The 21,516-nt window shown below is 41.1% G+C and overlaps 1 protein-coding gene across 2 annotated transcripts in view; it reads right to left on the minus strand.

The window, feature by feature from the left end:
• sema5ba (sema domain, seven thrombospondin repeats (type 1 and type 1-like), transmembrane domain (TM) and short cytoplasmic domain, (semaphorin) 5Ba) overlaps positions 1-21,516 on the minus strand; it is a 179,853-nt gene that overhangs the window by 101,387 nt on the left and 56,950 nt on the right. For both annotated transcript variants that reach the window (XM_063499239.1, XM_063499238.1), the window contains one exon: positions 4,438-4,665. In XM_063499239.1, coding sequence (XP_063355309.1) covers positions 4,438-4,618 — 181 coding nt within the window. In that variant the 5' untranslated portion in view covers positions 4,619-4,665. The remainder of the gene's footprint in view (positions 1-4,437; positions 4,666-21,516) is intronic.

Here is a 21,516-nt window from a genome sequence, read left to right on the forward strand (position 1 = left end):
GGAGCTCGGAGAGAGGGAAAAGGAGGAGAATAAATGAGAGAGGTGGGGAGTGTGATGGTGGATAGAACGGTGCAGGCAATCTGGGGATAAGAGATATAAAAAGCAAATTCAGGAGGCGAGATTTGCAAGGTATCGAATAGAAAATTAGCAGCGACGTCGGCTGTTTTCTGTTTTTTTTTCTATTGTTAGAGGAACATTACGGTGATTTGAGTTGAGCAGACGTCCCACTCTGTCAAGAAATCGAATCTATCAGACAAACAACCTCCTACTCTCTGTGGCGGACGTAGTGGGACCGGAGACAAAGGTCTTATTATAAAGCATTACTTTTCTGCACATAGTCCCTGGCGAAACATTGTGTTGCTTTGATGGATACTGCTGCTGCACTCGGTGTGATGAAGGAACAGCCCAGGTATCCGTCTCACAAACCAGGTTGACCCTTCACATAAACTTCTAGAACAGTTCTTTGAGCCTAATAACATAAACTATAACATCTCCATAAATTCTTAAAGCAGATTCCATATCTAGATTCAGAGCGTTCCAGTTGCTGCCCTCTATCCCGTGCTCTTATCAGACCTGCAGTCTCATGCTCTCAGGGAGTATCATCCATCTAAATCACGAGCTGGCGGCTCATACAGTGTGTGCCTGTGGGTGGAGGTTACGTGATTCCAATGCTGTATTTCTGCACTGATCTGTGGTGTGGCTAAAAAAAAAAAAAAAAACTCTTCTGGCACATCTTTTGGAACACCAGGGATACAAACATGCAGTAGTGTGTTTGTGGTGGGTCCAAGCGGATGGTAAAAATACTATGCTGTTGAGACCAAAGTAAAGTGGGTCACGAGGTTTGATACTAAACCTCGGTGGAAGTTTGTCTACTGTCTCCTGCATCTTCTGTGTTTATAGTACATTCCCCCGACATCGCAACCGCTGCATGTGTGCTCAACTTCTTTTTAAAAATTGATTTCTTCTTTGTTATCACAGCTGTCACAACCAAACACAAAATGAAGCAGCTGTAAAAATGATTTAGTGGCTATAAACAAGGATAATTTTCTTCATATCTACCAGATACTAAGTTTTCTTTGCAAGTACGTCTTTTTATTAAGAGACGTTTCTTATCAATATGAGTGTCCCGCTACTCCTCCAAGTATACAGAATACAGCTGGTCTTAAATCCACATAACACGCTCGAGTTGATGGCCTTATTTATATAAATCGTTTTGGGTTTTTTTTTAACTCAAACAGTCTCATTAAAATCTCCTGTAATCCCTTGTAATCTCATTTACAAGAGAGAGCAAGAACAAGACATATCCACAAGAAGACAATCAGCAGCAGACGGAACGACAACAATGAAACACAAAGAATCATTAAAAAACATCATTAAAACATCATTTCATAGTTTTGAGCTGAGTGAAAGGAGCTGAGTGAAAGGAGAGATGTGAGATAATCTGGTGGCTTCAACATTAGTCCTTTATAAATGAATAAGATGAGATGACCTTTTATCCTTGACTTTAAGTAACTTCATCTAACCTTTTCATATGGAGAAAAATGATGAGTGCAGTGTGATACACAGAAACTGCTGTTTTGTTTGTTTGGGCAGAGAGACAATACAGAATATTTTACAGCCAATGACAAACATGAATATTGGATACCACGGAGGTTTATGGTCGGAGGAACCAGAGGTGGAGGACCGGAGGACATGCGATGCCTTCTACTGGCGCTGCCAGGATAAAATGTCACTGGACTGCACATAGAAAATCTAAAACTCACTTAGATAGGAAGTCAAAACACAAGAAAAACACACCTATATCTATAAATACTCGTCAGTATAGATGCATACACTTGTACAGCATGAGCACACACTTGTGCATGCCCATAGCAAAGACTGGCCGGTCTCCTTCAGGTGACTGATGCAGCGCTTCAGCAAGCTACAATAAAACGCTCATCAATCACAGAGGCTAATCTCAGGTTCTTGCTGGCACTTTCATTGTGCAGGCCTTTTCTGTAAGGCTGCCTTCACATAATGCCCCGCTCTGCCTGCTTTGACAGGCCAACGGCCCTGCAGCTCCCTGCCATGAGAGCCATTCTCAAGTGGCACGCCTTTGAAGTGAAGCACTGGCGGGGCCCAGGCTAATCTGGACATCTGGAGGCCGGGTGGGTGAAGCAGGACAGGGAAAAAGCCCTTGCATATAGATAGTGTGAGTCTGGTTTTGTGGGGGAATGAAAAAAGCCATTTGTTCATTTCTATAGATTGGAAATCCAATAGAATGGAGGCTCCAGTTTTTAAACTTAAAACTGCTCTGACACAGAAAGTTCAGCATAAAGGACCAAATGGCAGACAGGTCTTTACGTCAATCTTCAGAACCATAGACAGAGTTCAGGTCTGCAGCATTGATAAGCTGGACACAAGCACAGAAACAGTCTTGTTAGAGAACGGCACAGTCCAAAAAAGAAAAACCAAAAAGACGGATGCATGCTTTGGAGGGGGCTGAGAGCATTTCATAACACCTTCAGGCCACCTCTCCAATCTTTCTGTCCTCGATCCCCACCAGCAATTTTTTTTGGGCTTTCCAATCCTAGCCACCACTCTTGGCAGATGAAACACAAACAGCCCTATTCAAAAATAAACACAGCAATTTTGTGCGTGTTTACCTTTGATTCTGCGCTCCAAACTGTTCTGTTCCATTTCACGCAGTGAGGAACACCTCGTTTCTTGGCCCACTGTACAGATGAACGGGCAAGATAGCGGGCGCCATTATTCCACACTATCATTTTAATCTTGGCCCGTTTTGCTTTCTGCTCCTTTATAGATGCCTTTTGACCTCGCCAAACTGTGAGGTTCTATTTACAGGTGGCACAAAGATACATTTATGAAAATTGAAAAGTGGCAAATAGGGTTCCAGATATGAAAAATAGCTGACTTAAAATTCCCTGGGACCAAACTGTCCCCCTTAACTTGACAGCAACAGTTTGCTACATTGAACTTTAAGCTTGTGAAATCAATGTTATTGGAGATTTCAAACCATAAGCAAAATTAGGGATAAAGGCAGACTCTAGTTCTCATTTGTTCCCACACATGCATACATCAGACTGTAACGCTGGATGCATGCTGTGTTTGGTTTCAAAACCATGTCTGTAACATCTGACTCTACTTCAGATGCTAATTCCCTATAACTGCAAAGGAACCTCATGGCAACACTGAGAAAAGTGTTGAGGATTAACACGTAAGCAGGAGCTGTGACCAATGAAAGATGGTACGCAGTCGCTTCTGTTTGTCAGTCTAGCATCCGCAGTTTTCAACATATCGTTTTCAAATTTTGTGTGATGGTAGACATCAATACCAGCTCGAGCTGATTTAATTTGAGTGAAAATCAGATCAAGGTCAAGGTCACACCAAAGGTGAAAACCTGTAAAAACGTTTTATTTAAAATTTTTATGGATCCTCTACTTGACCTTGACTTTTATTGTTAGCGCCCAAGGTCAAAGTTCAAGGAACCATAGAGTAACATATTAGATGAAAGGGCATGAAGAGAGCTGCACAACACACCTTTTATTTTTTCAATACAATGCCATGATTTTTGCAAAATCGCACACTGTATGAATCTAACTTAAAATGTCAAGTTTTTACAGCTTGTAGGAACCAATTCAGCTCCAGTCATATGAGTAAAGATAATAAAATTCACCATGTTAGTATGTAAAGCTTCAAGGTCATAGCTCAAAGGTTAGGAATTAGGAAAAAGCTTTAGTTTCCAAACTTAATGGTTGCTCTCTGAATGCTCATGTACCTTAACCTTGACACCAAATACGGCAAGATTTATTATTTTCCATTACATCTTTACATCAACTGCTTTTCCTCATGGATGATATGCACCCCTCACCTCACCTTTAGGGGATGTGCATGATGAATAGCTCGGCTAGATTTCAACTGGATCGGCCTTTTTTTTCTCCCATGTGTACATTTAAGATGAGTCAATATAGATTATCGACAAATTGCTAAGTTGACAGCAGTACAGTAAGATGGACTTCAGCATGATTGCTCAGAGCAGAGTGTCCCTCATCAAAAAAAAAAAAAATGTACCCACTATGTCTGAATAAAGCTGGAACTGACACTAAAGTGAAGCATGGTGTTTTTTTCTCTCTTTTTGACTCTAAATAAGTCAGTAGCAGCAGCTTGACACTTGACTGCTTTCACAGCCTATCTTTTCATGTTTCCCTTATTTCAAATTCTTTTGTTAAAAAAGGAAACGGTAATAAATCTGAAATTTGAAAATAAGCTGTCACAGAAGAAAAAGCAAGATATCAAATTACTGGGAAGCTGAATGAAAATGCTAATTTTACAAAAGCCACAAACTGCATTGTCCCAGCAAAATGTGTTCATGTAGAAGCAGCACTGCAAGTACAGCACTGCCTGATACAAAATGTGCGGTTGGAGGTGATCACTGACCTCTGATGGAAACCTTTGGATGTTCTTTCTTTGTGCATTCCGGATGGGTCAGGGGGTCCAACGAGGATGGGGTCGGGGTCGTTGGGACAGCGGAGTTCTGCGTGAAAACAGCCGGGAGGAGAAGGAGTAGGAAGAGGCCAGCCATAGACGAGGGGGCGGAGTCCTGTGAGGACGCAGTCATGGTGATGACCTCTCCTCTAGCTGTCAAGCTGGGCCTCCGGGATACAGCTGGAGAAGAGAAGAAATGACTTCAGCACCTCAATGCAACATTTCTCCACCTGGCTTCAAAGAAACGAAGCTCTCTCTGAGTCACTTCAAAATCGTTTTTTTTTTCCTCTCTCTCGCAGACTTTCTATTCCTGAGGGCTTTCCTGAATGAAGCACAGGAAAACAGAAAGAGACTGAAAAAAACGGTGCAAAGGAAAAACATTTTGATAGAAAGGACATCATTGTGGGCTGAAAAAAAAGAACCAGACAAATAGAGGGTGGCTGGAAAGATGAGCTAGAAAGCTGAGTGAAATGCAGGAAATAAATGAATAGAGTTAGAGGTTAGAAAGACTCAGAGTGGGGAAAATCTAGCCAGAACGAGCCTTCTTAAAGAGGTACCCCACCTCTGACCCTCGAGATAATTATTTAAAATGTGCAATTAAACCTCTAAAGTTTATTTGATGGCTGATTAAAACAGGAAAATTGAAACCAATTGTGGACTGTTCAATGAGGCAGAAGGTTCCAGCAGTTAGTGAAGCAGTAACGAGTTCACTCAAAATCTGCGACTTTCAGATGCTTCAGTGCTGGATTAAAAAAAAAACAGAAAGAAAATGTTTGCACAACTTTGATCCTTGCATACACCTGACATCCTGGCATGTTTACTGCACATGTGATGCATTTCAGCGCATTAATGGTTTCTCTCGCTTCCTCTGAATTACGTCTTATGCAAACAGACTTTGGCAGACTTACACGCGGATGTTTCCAAATGCACACACACACAGAGACACTCCTGCTTCCCCGGTAAATGTAATCTCTTCCAGTTATAACATATGAGTCTACAGTGCGGCACTGAAACCAGCAGTTCATCATCTCCCAACCCCGCACTCCTTACGATGTTAGCTTAGCGGAGTGTAATGTTATTAAAGTAGATTAAAAACTGAGAGCATCAACTTTCTGCAGCACTTTGGCTTGGTTACATATCTCTGTAGTGTTTTCCTCACTAATGCTTCAATCAATAACAAATTATTAGCTTGGTTGAGTTGCAAATCAACCATATTGCCCTGCAATCAATTATCCCTCTCACTACAGCCGGTAACTAATTAGGCAAATGCAAATAGTGCCCATGTTTGTCATTACAATACAGTGGAGTCAACCGGCCTCTCGCTACTGCCAACTAAAATAATGTTGATGAAACAGGTGGAAACATTCAGTGCAGTCTGCAGTAGACTAGATTCAGTGAAGCTGGATATGTTTCAAGCTTTAGGGCTGGTTGTTTCGACTACACTACGACGCAAAAGGGAAAAAAAAGAACCTTTTGATTATTTGGCCATATTTTATTTTATGATTTTATAATGTTTGTCCTCCAGTCTGAAACATAAAAAAAATCATGACTCAAAAAAATGACCGAATCCTCTTTATGGGGTGCATGCGGTGCATGCGGGACACTCGAGCTGGCAGCTGTTGGGGTTTTTGTTTCGTTGAGAGGAAGCATGAATATTTGAGTGCGTCATCAAGTTGAGACTCTTGAAAACGCATCAAGCCATTGTCACGTCTGCACGCTCTACCTCTTCTACTTTTGTCTTTCCTCTTATCAGACTTTACCTGTCATTGTTCTCTACTCTGAGACCTTCAGCACTTTGTTTCACTTGGTTTTGCATCTTCTTTTTCTTGCTCAACTCTCAACTATTATTGTTGTGCATTTAAGGAAGATAACATCTTCCATTTGCAGGCTATGATGCTTCCTAAGCTAAACCTCCATTTCACCTCAGAAATATAGTAAACAGGAAACCTTCACTGTCATTCAGTCATCTGGAACTTTTAGTACACACTTCAATTTCCCCCCGCCTTGGTTATTGTTACTCACTTTTCATGCGCATCTCTCTGTCCTCCAGTTAGTGCAGAATGCAGCACAAAGCTGCTAACAAAAACTAGCCGGCGTTCACATATCACACCTATTCTTGCATCCCTTCACTGGATTATTCCAGTAAAATAGTATTAGATAGTAACAGTCTATTAACCTATAAAGCTCTACATGGAAAACACATTTTTATAGATTAGCTTAGCCTTAATCTTTTCCCCTTTATTTTGGGACATCGTTTGCGTGCATGGAGGTGTGTATGTTGGAAAGAATGTGTCATAAGCAGTGTTGGGAAGGTTACTTTTAAAATGTATTCCACTACAGATTACAGAATACATGCCCGAAAATGTATTTTGTAACGTATTCCGTTACGTTACTCAATGAGAGTAACATATTCTGAATACTTTGGATTACTTAATATATTATCATGCTTTTTACAACTACATGAATGTACTATTGCTGTGTGATTTATTACTATTACTGGAGGTCCGCGGCTCCTAACCATAGTAAAGGGACCTCTGGCTAATACATCGGGTTCCATGTCGGGCTCATAGCCGAAAAATACCTTTACTTTGTTATTTGCGTCAACTTTGCTAGCAAGAGACAGAGAGAGGCGTTGAAAGGCTGCTCCAACGGAACTTATTGTTTCGGAGGAAAACACGAACACAGTGTACAGTCGAGTCTTAATAGCTTACTTACAACTGGGCTCGTCAGGCACTCTTCTTGGCTGCAGTGGTTATTATTATATTTACATGCTTCCATCTCCCGTTTCTGCTCAATGACAGCTCGTACTTTACCACTCTCCTTTTTCTCCCTCCTCGCGCTCACAGACACATAACGGGTATGGCAGTCCATTCTCCCTGCAGCACGGACTACACTGCCCATGAGGCTACATTCTTTAGGGCTATGCCTGTAGCATTCTGCCTATTAGCTTAGCACAACAACAACAAAAAGGCGCTCTGTCACCCAGGAAACACACAGTCGCAGAGAGAGCGTGTCACCCTGTAACCATGGCAACCATAACGCTGCCGCCTGGAACAACAGAACATAGCTGTCAAACAAAACCCAAACAGTCCTGACCCGCGACAATATGAAACAGGAAAATACCGCCGTGTAATCCCTTTATGTCAACAAAGTAACTGTATTCTAAATACCACCTTATTAAACGGTAACTGTAACGGAATACAGTTACTCATATTTTGTATTTTAAATACGTAACGGCGGTACAAGTATTCCGTTACTCCCCAACACTGGTCATAAGGCTGATTATGTCTCTGTTTATATGTCTCTATATTTAAACGTGTAAAATTATCCTTAACATGTTGCAAAATCACACTAGGCCTCTGCAATCAAGCAAAACACATATTTCCTGGTATCATCAGCAGTATCAGTTTCTGATTAAAAAAAAAAACACTTCTATGTTGGCAAATAGTGATTTTGCTGCTTAATTTTGATTCAAATAAGGATAATGAGGTCTGTGCATCTGGCAATGTCATGCAAATATAGTCGATGAAAAATATGACATTTCAGTTTTTATGTTTTTTTAATAGCTTCCTTTTCACCTTGTGCAATAAACCCAAAAACCCTAATTCTTTTTTTGTCTTATACAAAGTAAATAGCGCTGACGCCCTGATTTAACCAAAGTTATGCAGTGCGACTTCAGCTGTTCAGGAGGTTAAAGCTGAAAAACGTGGCCATATTTTTAGGCTCTTCCTATAGGACGTCTCACGAGTACTTTGGATCAACGAGTGCCAAATTGTTTTTCTAAATTCTCTGCATAACTCGTTTGATTCCTCCTTTCAAAAGTTGCATTTATCACTGAGACAAAGCCCAATGTTGTGCATGCAAGCAGAGATATGACCAGTGTTGGGGAGTAACAGAATACAAAATATGAGTAACTGTATTCCGTTACAGTTACCGTTTAAAAAGGTGGTATTTAGAATACAGTTACTTTGTTGAAATAAATGGATTACACGGCGGTATTTTCCTGTTTCATATTCAGGACTGTTTGGGTTTTGTTTGACAGCTATGTTCTGTTGTTCCAGGCGGCAGCGTTATGGTTGCCATGGTTACAGGGTGACACGCGCTCTCTCTGCCACTGTGTGTTTCCTGGGTGAGAGAGCGCCTTTTTGTTGTTGTTGTTGTTGTTGTGCTAAGCTAATAGGCAGAATGCTACAGGCATAGCCCTAAAGAATGTAGCCTCATGGGCAGTGTAGTCCGTGCTGCAGGGAGAATGGACTGCCATACCCGTTATGTGTCTGTGAGCGCGAGGAGGGAGAAAAGGGAGAGTGGTAAAGTACGAGTTGTCATTGAGCAGAAACAGGAGCTGGAAGCATGTAAATATAATAATAACCACTGCAGCCAAGAAGAGTGCCTGACGAGCCCAGTTGTAAGTAAGCTATTAAGACTCGACTGTACACTGTGTTCGTGTTTTCCTCCGAAACAATAAGTTCCGTTGGAGCAGCCTTTCAACGCCTCTCTCTGTCTCTCGCTAGCAAAGTTAACGCAGATAACAAAGTAAAGGTATTTTTCGGCTATGAGCCCGACATGGAACCCGACGTATTAGCCAGAGGTCCCTTTACTATGGTTAGGAGCCGCGGACCTCCAGTAATAGTAATAAATCACACAGCAATAGTACATTCATGTAGTTGTAAAAAGCATGATAATATATTAAGTAATCCAAAGTATTCAGAATACGTTACTCTCATTGAGTAACGTAACGGAATACGTTACAAAATACATTTTCGGGCATTTATTCTGTAATCTGTAGTGGAATACATTTTAAAAGTAACCTTCCCAACACTGCTTATGACAAAGACAACCGTATAACTGGTCAAGAAAAGTATTTCTTCCGACAGATTCGCCTTTCACTTCTCTCTTTTTTGGCATTTTCACTTTAACTAGATACCTCACAGCAGATTGAGACATGACACACAGAGAGCAGGAGAGAGACAGTGCAGGATGACACCCAATTAAGGTTCCAAGTTAAAATCAAACCAATAATATTTTATTCAAGGGTATGAGTTTTATTCTTTAGAACATGTCATTTTTTTTTATTTCTATTATCTGCAGGAGCAGCTTTGGCAGGTGCTTAATTCATACTAAATCACTGAGTCCTGAAAGTCAAAGAATGACTCTACAAATCCTCTCATTAGTTAAAAAGCCGGGCTGAGAGCAGGCAGGCCAGGAGATCATGACAGATGACCGGGACTCTGCTGTAAGCTTGAAATTGTGGTGGCCAAGCTATCTTGGCACGGAGACGCACGGGGGGGACTGTACTGTCAGCAGCAGAATGAGGCTGGTGTGTGGCTGTCAAATATTTCTGAGGAAAGGCATGTCATACACTCAAGCAAACCCAGATGCACTCAAATCTCAGCACCGAAAACAGGCAGAATCCAGACATGGACAGCTGGTCACACTCCATATTGGGTCACAGCGTGCGGGCAGAACTTATGCATGCTGTGTGCCAACATCAACTCCTGAGTGTGTCCGTGCACACTTGTAAACCAATGTGCGCGTGTGTGTTTATGTGAAGCGAGAATCTTTAAGTCGGCTCCAAAGAGGCCCGATAGTGCCCATCCAATTTCCCATCCTGCTGTGTTTGGGATTAGCAACAGTTTGTCGGCGAGGAACCAGGACAATCAATACCACAGAGGAAGCTGTCCATAGGAGGACACATGCATGCATGCACACACACACACGTGCTTTTAAAAAGACTCTGTGAGCCACCGTTCGCCTGTCAGTAGATCATTCAGTCTGATACAATGAGTTAATTAGAGGTACACTATTTGCTTAGGACTTAGAGGATACCTGTGTGGATTGGACTAATAAATCTCCAAGCACGTCTCTTTGTCAATAATTTAAGGTGAGGAGAGACTCTTACTGCATCGATGCTGTGAAAATGGTGTCTGCAGAGTACGTTTTTGGTTCTTTTTAAAAAGTAAAACTACTACAACAGCCAGACAGCTTTTTTAAAAAGAAAAAGAGGATGGGAGGAAAATCCACTGGTGGCCTAGGATGAGGAGGTTTTGTTGTCTCCAGAACTGAGAGAAATAAAAGACCATGAACTTTCAGACACTGTGATCTTAGATTTCTGTACTTTCACTGCTCTTATGAAATATTTCTCACTTGTTTTAAAGGCCAGCTGACATTAAATTACATTCTTAATAACATGTTCTGCTTTTTACTTTGAGCGGGTATGTCAAGCCCGATTTTGCTTGACAACATGTTTCATTGGTATGCTATGAACATCCTTTGTCCAAGGATGCTGAACATGGATCCTTTGCACTTGTCCAAAACATTTCAGCCTTGGATCTCTAACTTTGTCTCCAAACCACTCAGCCTGAGCTGTCCCTCTGATATGCTCATTTCTATTCTTGTGCATCCTCGCAACAAAAACCTGCAGCTCTACCACCTTTGAACAATGATACACAACCAACCCCTGGGGGTCAGGACCCCGAATGCCAAATAAAATATGTAGATCATCAAGAATGAAATTTTCTTACCAGAATGATCAGAGCCTAGGTTAACAACCACTGCCATCGGAGGTCCCGATGGAAACTGTGCTACCTCTGGGCAAAGACAAAGGAAGAGGAGAGGGGTCCAGAATGGTCGGAATCAGCAAGAGAAAAGCAAAGGTAGGAGTGTGGAGGTGTGAGTAAGGGACTGCAGAAGGAAATGACGAAGACCGCAGAGAGGAGGGCATGCAGAGAGTTGGCGTAACAGAAGAGGATGCAAGAGCGAAGGTGAAATGGAGATGGATGATCTGCTGTGGCGACCTAAGATGCTGAACAATGATATACATTAGCTTTTATTCTCACAGTCCCCTTTTTATTCAATAAGGAGTCAATCAAACACACAGCTGGGAAAAGTGAGCTGCTGTTTCCACTTTGAATACTATAGAAGTAAGAGCACTTAAATGTACCTTCAAACAAATTCTAACAAATTCCTGTCCCCATGGCTTGCATGCTATACTGACCTTGGCTTTTACCTGAGCTGCAACATGCCAGCTGCTGTCAATCAAACACAGCTCCAGCTGATCAAGACTTTTTGTAACCTTCACTTAAAGCACGGACTTACAAACAATAGTTTCTTTTTACATTTCATCTGAAAATGGCAGTCTGAGAGACAAAAATGGGGCAATGACTTGCAGCAAACAAACCTCTTGGCTATCACGCTTTAGCTTCCCCATTTTCCGTTTTATGTTGTAACCAGTTAGCATTTCTCATTTCTGAAAGCCCACTTCCAGTCATACGCTTTAGGGTTTTGTAAATGACATTTTGCATCATTAAATTCTAATCAGCCCCTCAACACATATTTTTTAGTTCAACTTGAAATGCCTGAAAAAAGTGTCAGTGTTAGCTAGCTAGCATTAGCTAGCTAATGTTTTCTTTATGGGGACAAACTTCATCTAATGGCTGAAACCTTTTTGGTGGCTGGTCCCATAGCTAAGATGATGACCACTGAAGCAGAAAAATCTATGCACTCACATTTTACAAGCATAAGTATAGAAGTATGCAATATTATTCCTCTTCATCTGGTACTTTTCTTTTCTTTATCGCCTTTCTGCCATACCTGTGGTAGATAACATCATCACTGAGCGTGTATCTGTTCCCCTGCTTTCATTTGTTCTTTGCTAGATTCTCTTATTACCCTTCACACTCAAACTTTCCACAGCCAAGTCCTCAGTTTCTTTCATGGCACTCTCTTTTTTCTAGTTCCTAAAGCGCTCCCTCTGTTTGATACTTTGCCTGTTTTTGGATTTCACCTCTATTCTGCTTCCCTTGAACTTCACTATCACTTGGAATTAATATTTTGGATTTTAGTCTATACTTTGCATGTTGTGCCTCAAACTCAACATTAAAAAATTGATAGCATTACTTCATTTTACTATTTTTTTTACAAAAAGGAATGAATTTGAATATTTAAGTGAATGAACTCTCTTACCCTTAGCTGTGTACTTATGTAGGCTAAAAACTCATTTTGACTTAAATGTTTCAAAGCTAAAGGCAGTGTATTTCCTGCCCAGGTGTACTGCATTAATATCTCACTGGGATGCTTCTATGTGGTTGCATGTTGTAAACAACCCAGAGCAGTGCATCAACTCAGTTTTATTCCCATCGGCTTGCAATTAAAAGGGCTACACTGGTTTTGTGTTAGGCAATTTTGGAAAGCTGAACTTAGACAAACAAGGTAAGCTGTTTATTTATTTATTTATTTTAGTAATAATTTTAACTCTTTATCCAGGTGGCAGCCTGTAAATCTAAAAATTTCCCTCTGCAAGCTTTCACAAGTCCTCGCCAGTGCCAGCACGTATCTATGGCAACAGAGCGGCAAGTTGGTAGTTAAGCAGCAGGAACCAGGTTGAGTGTATTTAGGCACAGACCTCAACAGGCTCCTGAGGGGGGGGCTGGATGGCGGATTGCCCAATGATGAATAGGAAGTGAAGACAATGAAAAGCTTGGAGTCGGGAAATATGAGCAATATGTATTAAATTAGGCAAAAAAATAAAAATGCATTCAGTAGGTAGACCTAAGAAAAAGAGGAAATCAAATGCAATCCAGCAACTTTGCCATCAATAGTACTTTTGCAAAGCTTCCACACTTTCAGTTTTTGATGAGATCATAGGGGTGGTGGCACATGGCATTACCTTATATTTAAAAGTGCAGCTGATATTTTTTCCTAATATATATACATATATTGCAATATACAGTATTTTCCAAGTATATCTAACTTCTTAACACTCAAAGCAAGCACATTTACAGAAACGTGTAGGTTGTACAAGTGTCATTCATCTACTTTGGCCTCACAGTTTGACACAAGCCTTTCCATTTAGGTGTCACAAATAGTTAAAAATCCCAGCTACAACTACAGTGAGTCAACCAACTCACTAGTCAAATCCAGCTGTATGACGTGTGATTCGATCTGCTTTATATGCAAAATGACCAGTGTGAAAGAATTGTGGTGATATATTTGGTCATTGCTCCAAACTGGTGGTTCATCTGTGGTTTATTGTTCACAGTTGCAACAATCTTGCAACCAAAGACAGCCTGAGCCAGAATGCTGAAGTTGTCTGCCAGGAATATGGGATGACCATCTCACAATGTTAATGCAGCTATCACTTCTATCTACAGAGCAACCAAGTGGAATGCAGCAATAACATCAATAGACGGTAGTAACACATTTAAAAAACAAAATGTTTCAGATTCCAACAATAAAGGAAATCTAGCTGAGCTGCAATAGTACAAGTCCTCCAGCTGTTATCGTGACAGCAACAAGGAGCTTACAGCATGGAAACAAACAGGATGAATTGAAGCCGTGTGATATTGCCCTAGTTCAATTGCTATTATCACTCACAGTCTATACAGTATGTGTCAGACTTGATGTCCTAACTTATGAGATTGGTAGAAACGTGCCTTAAGGTAGCAAAGAAAACTGCTGCACTGCCATAAAACATCATGAACTGGAGCCAAAAATCTTAAGAGCTGTATGGATGCTCCAGGCTGACAAAGAAAAGCCTTAAAATGGCTCTTCCATTGAATAACCTCTGTTCTCACTTCTGTCCTTCATTTACTTGAAACTACGGTGTCAAATAATGGTTCAGCCTGACAGCCTTGGCTCCAAATGTTACTGTTCACCTTCAGCCTGAGAACAGAAAAAAATAAAATAAGGGGGCCATAACTGCTATTTTTCAAAATGTGTTTGTCAGATTGCAACACATTCTTCCAGGCAGCCGGGCCACTCGTCAGGTGACCGCGAGCGATGCAGCCCCCAAACCCCCCAAACCCCCACATCTCACATCTCTTACTTTCATCGCTCCTTATTTGCTCAGCACAACAGAGACAGTTATAGAGCAGCAGTTTCCGGAGTCCACCCCACCTTTGCTGCTTGTTTACCTCTTAATTTCCACCTAGCTTGCAAGGAGGGTATCTTTAATTACAAGTCAATGCCAGCTCCCGGAGCACAATCTCATCAGAGTCTGCTATGACACTGATTAAATTGCTTCTGGCCCGTTGGGAAGCAGTTCCTGCCTGGATAAAGAACTGTCTGTTATATGCCATTTTTTAGCAGGAAGGAAGTCTGCGTGACCAGTGGGGTGTGTGCGTGGAAGAAGAAGAAAGAAGGAAAAAAGAAATCAGTGTTTGTTGCTTTTAAAAAGTGTCATCATAGACAGCAGATAAGTGTAATCGGTCATTTCTACAGCAAAGCTCTTTTTTTCCTTGATTCGTTTGAAGTGATTAGACATCATTGTTAAGTATCTTTTACCACTTTTTCAAGTTAAGCCCCTCCAGAGCTTTAGGTGCATGAAAAATGTGTTGTTCCTACAGAGCCTGCTGCGATCCCAGTGCTCATCATTAGCTTTCATGGCACAGGAATACAAATACCTCCTCATCTGAAAGCTCACAGGAATCCTCTCTCACACAGAAATGAATTACAGCAGAAGGAAATAACACCTGTTTCCTCAAGGAACTCCATGAAGATCCGTGCCTCCAACTCTGCACGTAAATCAACGGGGTTTTAAAAAAAAAGAAGAAGAAGAAGAACAAAAATGAAGCAGGGCTCGTTTCACACCTGTCGCTTTATCTCACCGTCATCTCCGCTCACTTGTATCCTTACACGTGCCTTTGTTAAATTAATCCAAACGCGCTTTGTGATAAAGGCAGAGAGCCGCACTACAGTTGCACAATCCTGTCCTATTCAGCCTCTCTAACTTGTGTCCTCGAGGCAGTTTGGTCCAGCCAAAGCTACATTGACCATGTCTAATTCGACTCAATAGCTCAACCCCACCAATCTCTTTAATGCTGGCATTGTGATAGGGGGGTGGGTCGGGGGAATGGGGAAGGGGAGGGGGGGCTCCCGGGAGTGTCGAGGGAGCTGCGCACAATATGTAGACAACACACTTTGGGGAAGGACACACAAAGATGAAGATGATGGCGAAGATGGTTGCAGGGTCAGACAGAAGCCTTTTTTTTTACTCCATTCTTTTTTCTTTTTTATAAAGAAGGGGTTACGGTGGGGTCACGGCAAGCATCTCTTGTTATTGAGTATCTTCAATCATGCTTGAGAAAGCAGACACAGGCAGAGAAAGGGTTTTCCATAGGAATGAGGGAGGGCTGACCTCAGACCGGGGAAAAATGTGCGTGCGTGTCTCTGTGTTTATGGGAAACATTGAGTGACAGGGCTGATGAGGTGGTGAGGTTGGCGGGTGGGCCGTCTGGATTATGTCCGATATCAAATCAGAGGCTGCTGTGGAATCGAGGCGTTACGGTGCCTCAGGGAAGGTGCCATCTGATATACTTGTAGCTGCAGACTGTCAGCCGAGATGTGCTCTGAGAGGAGGCAGAATAAAGAAAACGGCGACAGAGAGGAGAAGAAACACCGGATATGTCTGCACACATTTTACTCTTAAGCTTGTGACCATGAAAGAATGTGTGAAGTACTGTGAGGACTGTGGGTTATAGTATCTGACTGCTCTTAGTGCTCAGTTTTCTATTATTTCGTCATAAAGGGAATATGTCAGCGTCTTCTTTCTTCCCCGGTTCATGAATCTGTTTTCTAATAAATAATTTGCTGATATCTGCAACTGAAGGACATAATTGAAGGGAAAATGTCATCTGCTGTTGTCTTTCATCCAAAAGCGGCGCGTAGTGTCATCATAATTTCTATCATAGGAGATAAAGTCAGTTCGTTTCTTATATTCTTATTAACTAGGCCCCTATATAATATCCACTCGATAGTTACTCTGTACTGAGGCTTTTTCAGAAATGCATCAGTTAAATTACAATATTTTGTCATTCAGCTGGAGATGTGCAGCAATGCTCCTCCTGCAAACATGACCGTATATTTATAGAAGGGCCTGCAATATTTCACACCTGATGCACACGAGAGAGCAGGGAGGATAGAGGGGTTTATTAAATAGAAGTTATGCAATAAAGAAAAGGATTCATATTGCCTGCTTTTCTAAAAAAAAACAAAAACATTTTTATCCTCGTTTTTAAAGACAAAACTCAGTTTTTTATTGCTCATGAAAACAGGACTGACTGTTCGGTGCCTTAAAACTGTCGTTTTTCATAATATTCGCCAGTTTATTAAGCTAACTTTTTAAGAGATTTTGAGAAAGCAGTCTCTCTTTCTCTCTCTGCATGTTTACCCATGTAGAGCTGCAGTCTTCACCTCACTCCGACAATGCTGAAACTGTTTTGGGACTGCAACCACATCTGCTCTGAGACTGCTATTGTGGCTTTAAGGGAAAAAAGGAAACCAGCGCGCCTCCTCTGGTGCTGATTTGTGAGAATATTTGGGAGGTAGATACATTTAACACATTTTAACACTGAATTTGGACACATGGATGAAATGATGCAGATATAGTGGACTTTAAACATTTTTAAACAAACCCTTACATCAGCTTTCTGCTAATGAAAACTATAAGCTGCACATAAATTTCCACATAAAAGCGAGTACGTGGACATTGTTTTGTCTGGAAGGGCTCGAGGTAGAGTTTTCTTGATCTGATTTGTGAGCACATATTAGTCATGTCTAGCCTCAAATTAATAATCTGTGTGCACTAATTAGCAATTTGTTCCATTAAATTAATAACTAGTGCCCTTGATGTGCAAAATCATGTCCTCATATTACATAATTTCATCTCAAATTAGGTTAATAGCATTAAGTTACTCCCGCAGTCAGAGCTGTTTGAGTGTGGCTGATCAGTTAAAGAGTTTAGGCAGCAAAGAAATCTCGGTGTTTCATTGTAGAGGTGCCCACAGAATTTCCCAGAATATAACGTAAGTGAGATCAGTCAGAAATCTAAAGTGGTAATGGTGCAATCAGCTGGAAAAATTAGTGATATTTCACAGTCTGTGTAATATTTATTTTCTTCTATAGTGCAAAGGAGGATGTGTTGGTGGGGCGTTGAAACTGTAATTAGAATCAATTTGTTTCTTAGAACAAATCAGTATAGAGCACTAGCTTCAATAAACAGATCCTTTTACACTTTTTGCTTTGCAAACGCCCTCAGGTAGCCTCAGGCAAACGGCCCTAAATAGGTGATCAAACTCACGCTGGCCTCTTGGAAATGTGGAACTCAATTATACGGTGGATGTACTCGCAGCAAAAATCAGGTGAAGAGTATGATTTGGCCAGGAGTGATTGTGCAAGAGTTTGATTGAAGGATAATGGGCTGAGGCCAGACAGACAGCTATTAATGGTCAATAGACGGCCAATCAGGCTATCATTACATGATTTGATTGACACGCTGTGCCGAGGGGAGGCTTGGCCGAGGGTCTGTGTAACATAAGATACGCTGGGAAACGTCGAACCCCACACAGACTACGCAGACGGACAGGAATACAAATTCAAACCTCGCCTGCGTCTCACATCAAACACACACCTGTGAGTGCCAGCCATTTTATACCTTTCTACAACCCTGGTAGGTAATAATACACTGTGTCTGGCCCTCAGAAACTCTATTATGATTTCACTTGGCACTGTCAACCGCAGTCTCACACCTTCATTCACACACACAGAAACTATAATGTGATATTATCGACTGCATTTCTCTCTGTGTCTACCTGATACTGTTTCATTGTATGAACTGGGAACCCCCCCCCAGGCCCGTATTGATTTGAACTCACCCAACTAGTTCAGAGAGCTGAGGGAATAAGAGACTGTTCAATTTTGGCCAACAGTTTCACATTAGAGCGCTACTATACAGGCTGAGCTCAGGTGCATTATAGGAAAACAGGGTGCAGCTGGCCTCACGAGTGAAGCAATCTCACAGCAGTTTCAGAAAACCATGTAAATGCCAAGGGTTAAGCATGAAACAACTGTTGCATAGGATTCCTGGGAGTCAGGAATGTAGAAAAAAAGAAATGCTCTAGTTAAAAAGCGTGTTTAATTACCATAAATAATGTCTCACCATATTCAGTGGAAACAGTCAATGGTCTGCAGGCCCTCGAGCATGAAAGCTGCAATGATTTTGAACATAAATTGCATGGATTTCACTGTCTAATTGCAAAAGTTCAGATATTACATCAGCCCTCTTAAAAAAAAAAAGAAGGAACAGATGTTTCTCCTTTAAATGGTCTGTGCAAGCAAATGCCTAAACCTCCAGAAATGTTACAAAAAACACCAGCAAGGAAGCAAAAGTGATAGATTCTCAAATATGATAAGCTGAAAGCACTAAATGTTGGCCAATTTTACTTTGAAAACAATCTTTGAAAAATGTGTTTTGTTTCTCCAGTCTGGGCCTTTCTTCTTATAGGAAAAGAATATTTAGTAAAGTGAAGAAGGGAAAATTACGCAAAAAATTCACAGTTTTACAAGCCGACACATTTTAGGAGGTCAGAAGAAAATGGGTAAGGAACTTATTAACTAAAACCAAGTCTTTATATCTGGATACAATGCATTTAGTATTCAGTCAGAACATACGGATGTAATTTATTGTACATCTCCACTGTTCCTGAGTGCTGCCCTTTTTCTTGTTTAGCAGAGTGATGTGTCAGAGGGTCAGAGGTACGGTGTCTAGATGATGGGCTATTAGGGAACAAAAAGGCAAGGGACATGAGTAACCACTCAAACAAAAGGTCTGTTCCACACATTTCTGTCTTGACGCAGCTACAAAAGAGGGGGCTTCAGAGCCGCCGAGCAGAGGTTGTTAATTGGAGAGCCAAAGGTCACTAACAAAAAGGTACGGTTTGGCGGCTGGCTTTGGTATGTGTGTGCGTGTGTTTTCATTCTGCTTTCTGTGCTCATGCTCTTTTTGCTCAAAATGAGAACTGATTAGATGTGAATAGTAAGGGCTGGAAAGGCGAGGTATATTTAAGTGTTCTAGCAAAGGAAGTGTGTGCCAGTACTTTTTGAAATAAGGCTGAACGCTTGAACTTTTTACCTTGAATAAAACCAAAGTAAATAAGCCTTAAGAAACTTCTGCTGAAAAGCATGAGCTGACTATATCATTCCTGTTGACGATCGACTGATTTATTTTCCAGACGATTCTTATGGTGACTTTTGAAGATGTTTTTTCACCGTAGTTCTTCAGATTCATTAAGTTATTAAAAACATGATACATTGTGGTATGTTGCAATGGGCTCTTATTATTATTATACAGAACACTTGACAGAGTAAACAGTGAAATAAAAAAAGTCCACTTGATTTCCTCCACTTCAGATTTTTGTTGCTTGAATTGATTTTGTCTTAGGTGACAAAACACGTCGCAGTCGAATCAAACCTTAAAAGTTAACTGGTGAAAACGAGTAGCAGAGCATCTTTTGCTGGAAACTAATGTAATTACATTCAATAATGTATTTGAAATAACTGAATGAACCTTGCAGGTATAATTATGTCACAGGCAGATAGAATAATTTATAATAACGACGCTTACGAGAGGCAAATAATTTTTTAAAAAGGCACGTCAAAAGCATTAACATTACTTTATCGACTGATTGTGTTAAAACACACTAAGTGTTATAAACACACCTTTAATTTCCTGCCTCACATTGGTGATACTGCAAGCTCTGTAATCTGTTAATTTGTTGGTATCAGCCACAACAACAACAACACAGCCACCAGTTGTGTTACTGCCCCCACAAATTCCAAACTGATGTCCAAATACACCAAAGCTCATTTCGGTTCAGGCATTGCTTAATCTCATTCAAGGACACAGGCGATCTCGGAGACCTGGTGTGCTTTCAGATCTTTTGGTGTGTATTGTCTGGGCTGTTTAATGCCCTGTACGATGAGATACAGACACAGCAGGGCGATGGAGGCTGTGTCGATAACAGCTGATAACACGAGATAGCGGCGTAAGACCACTCCTTGCTTTCAGACATCAAGGAGCTGCAATGCCACAAACCATCCGAGGAATCTTAACTAGCTCACCCATCAACACAACAATGTGTTCATGTGAGGTGTAAAGACCTCAAAAAAAATTGGAACCTATTCATTGCTACCGCTGAGAACCTCTCGCTGCTGCTGCACTCCTGATGCAGAGATGACCTCCAGAGTGCAGGAGCCTGCTCTGTGCGTTATTTGCACCACACGCTATCCTGCGTGCCAGCCCTTCCTGCCCTATAGAGCAAAGCAGGCATTATGAAGCAGGGATTCAGACAGCTCACACTTATTAGCTGCTATCTCAAGGACGACAAGACGCGCTCTGTTCTAATTAACTGGAGCGGACACCAAACAAAACGCAAACAGAAGGCAGAGCCAGACACTGTAATTGATGAGCAAATTTATTACATCCGACTTCAAAGAGAACCCAGATCAAAACATATCACGCGATGAGTAAAGCTAGAGATACACGATGTGATGGGTGCAACATGCCCAGCGCACAAATACAGACTTATGAAGGTGCGGCTGCTAATGCGTGTTTGTATTATTACAGCTTGCATCATGGCATTAATAATTACTGCGGCCTCGTCTTTGTGTGCACGTGTCGATTTTTAATACTTGAGTATTGAAAGGGAGTACAATGTGAGTGCAGTGCTTACATAACTAAATAAAGAAATGCCTTACTGTGGGTAAATGAATAAAGTTTTAATAGAGTGTAGCACAGTTTAATATTTCACATAATCATTATTCTCTAAAATGATGCTGAGCCATTACATTTGAAAACTTGGGAATATGCAGCTCTTACACAAACTTTCCTTGTTTGTGTTTTTGGTGAGAGGTGTGTTCAAGTTGTGGATGAGTTCTCTCTTCTGAAACTTTCATCTGGTGAGAGTGTGAACAGTACCATGAACACCTACTGTGGAAAAGAGCTATCCTTCATTTTATTCAGAGTTTGCGAGGAAAATTGGAAATAGGTACAGAAATTTATTGATGTATGTGCAAACATATGTGGAAATACCATAAATAAGGCCCAAAAACAAGCATGTGTTTAGTTCTAATGAGCTTCATCTTTAGTATTTGGTACCACACACTATCACTAATTTCCAGTCCATTTGGGGTCAGGAATAGCTTCTTGACAGCCACCTTTCTATTGAGACAATTTCCAATTAGATTTTGATGAAGATT

Source organism: Pelmatolapia mariae, linkage group LG16_19 (assembly GCF_036321145.2).
Source record: "Pelmatolapia mariae isolate MD_Pm_ZW linkage group LG16_19, Pm_UMD_F_2, whole genome shotgun sequence".
In the NCBI taxonomy this organism is placed as follows: Eukaryota; Metazoa; Chordata; class Actinopteri; order Cichliformes; family Cichlidae; genus Pelmatolapia; species Pelmatolapia mariae.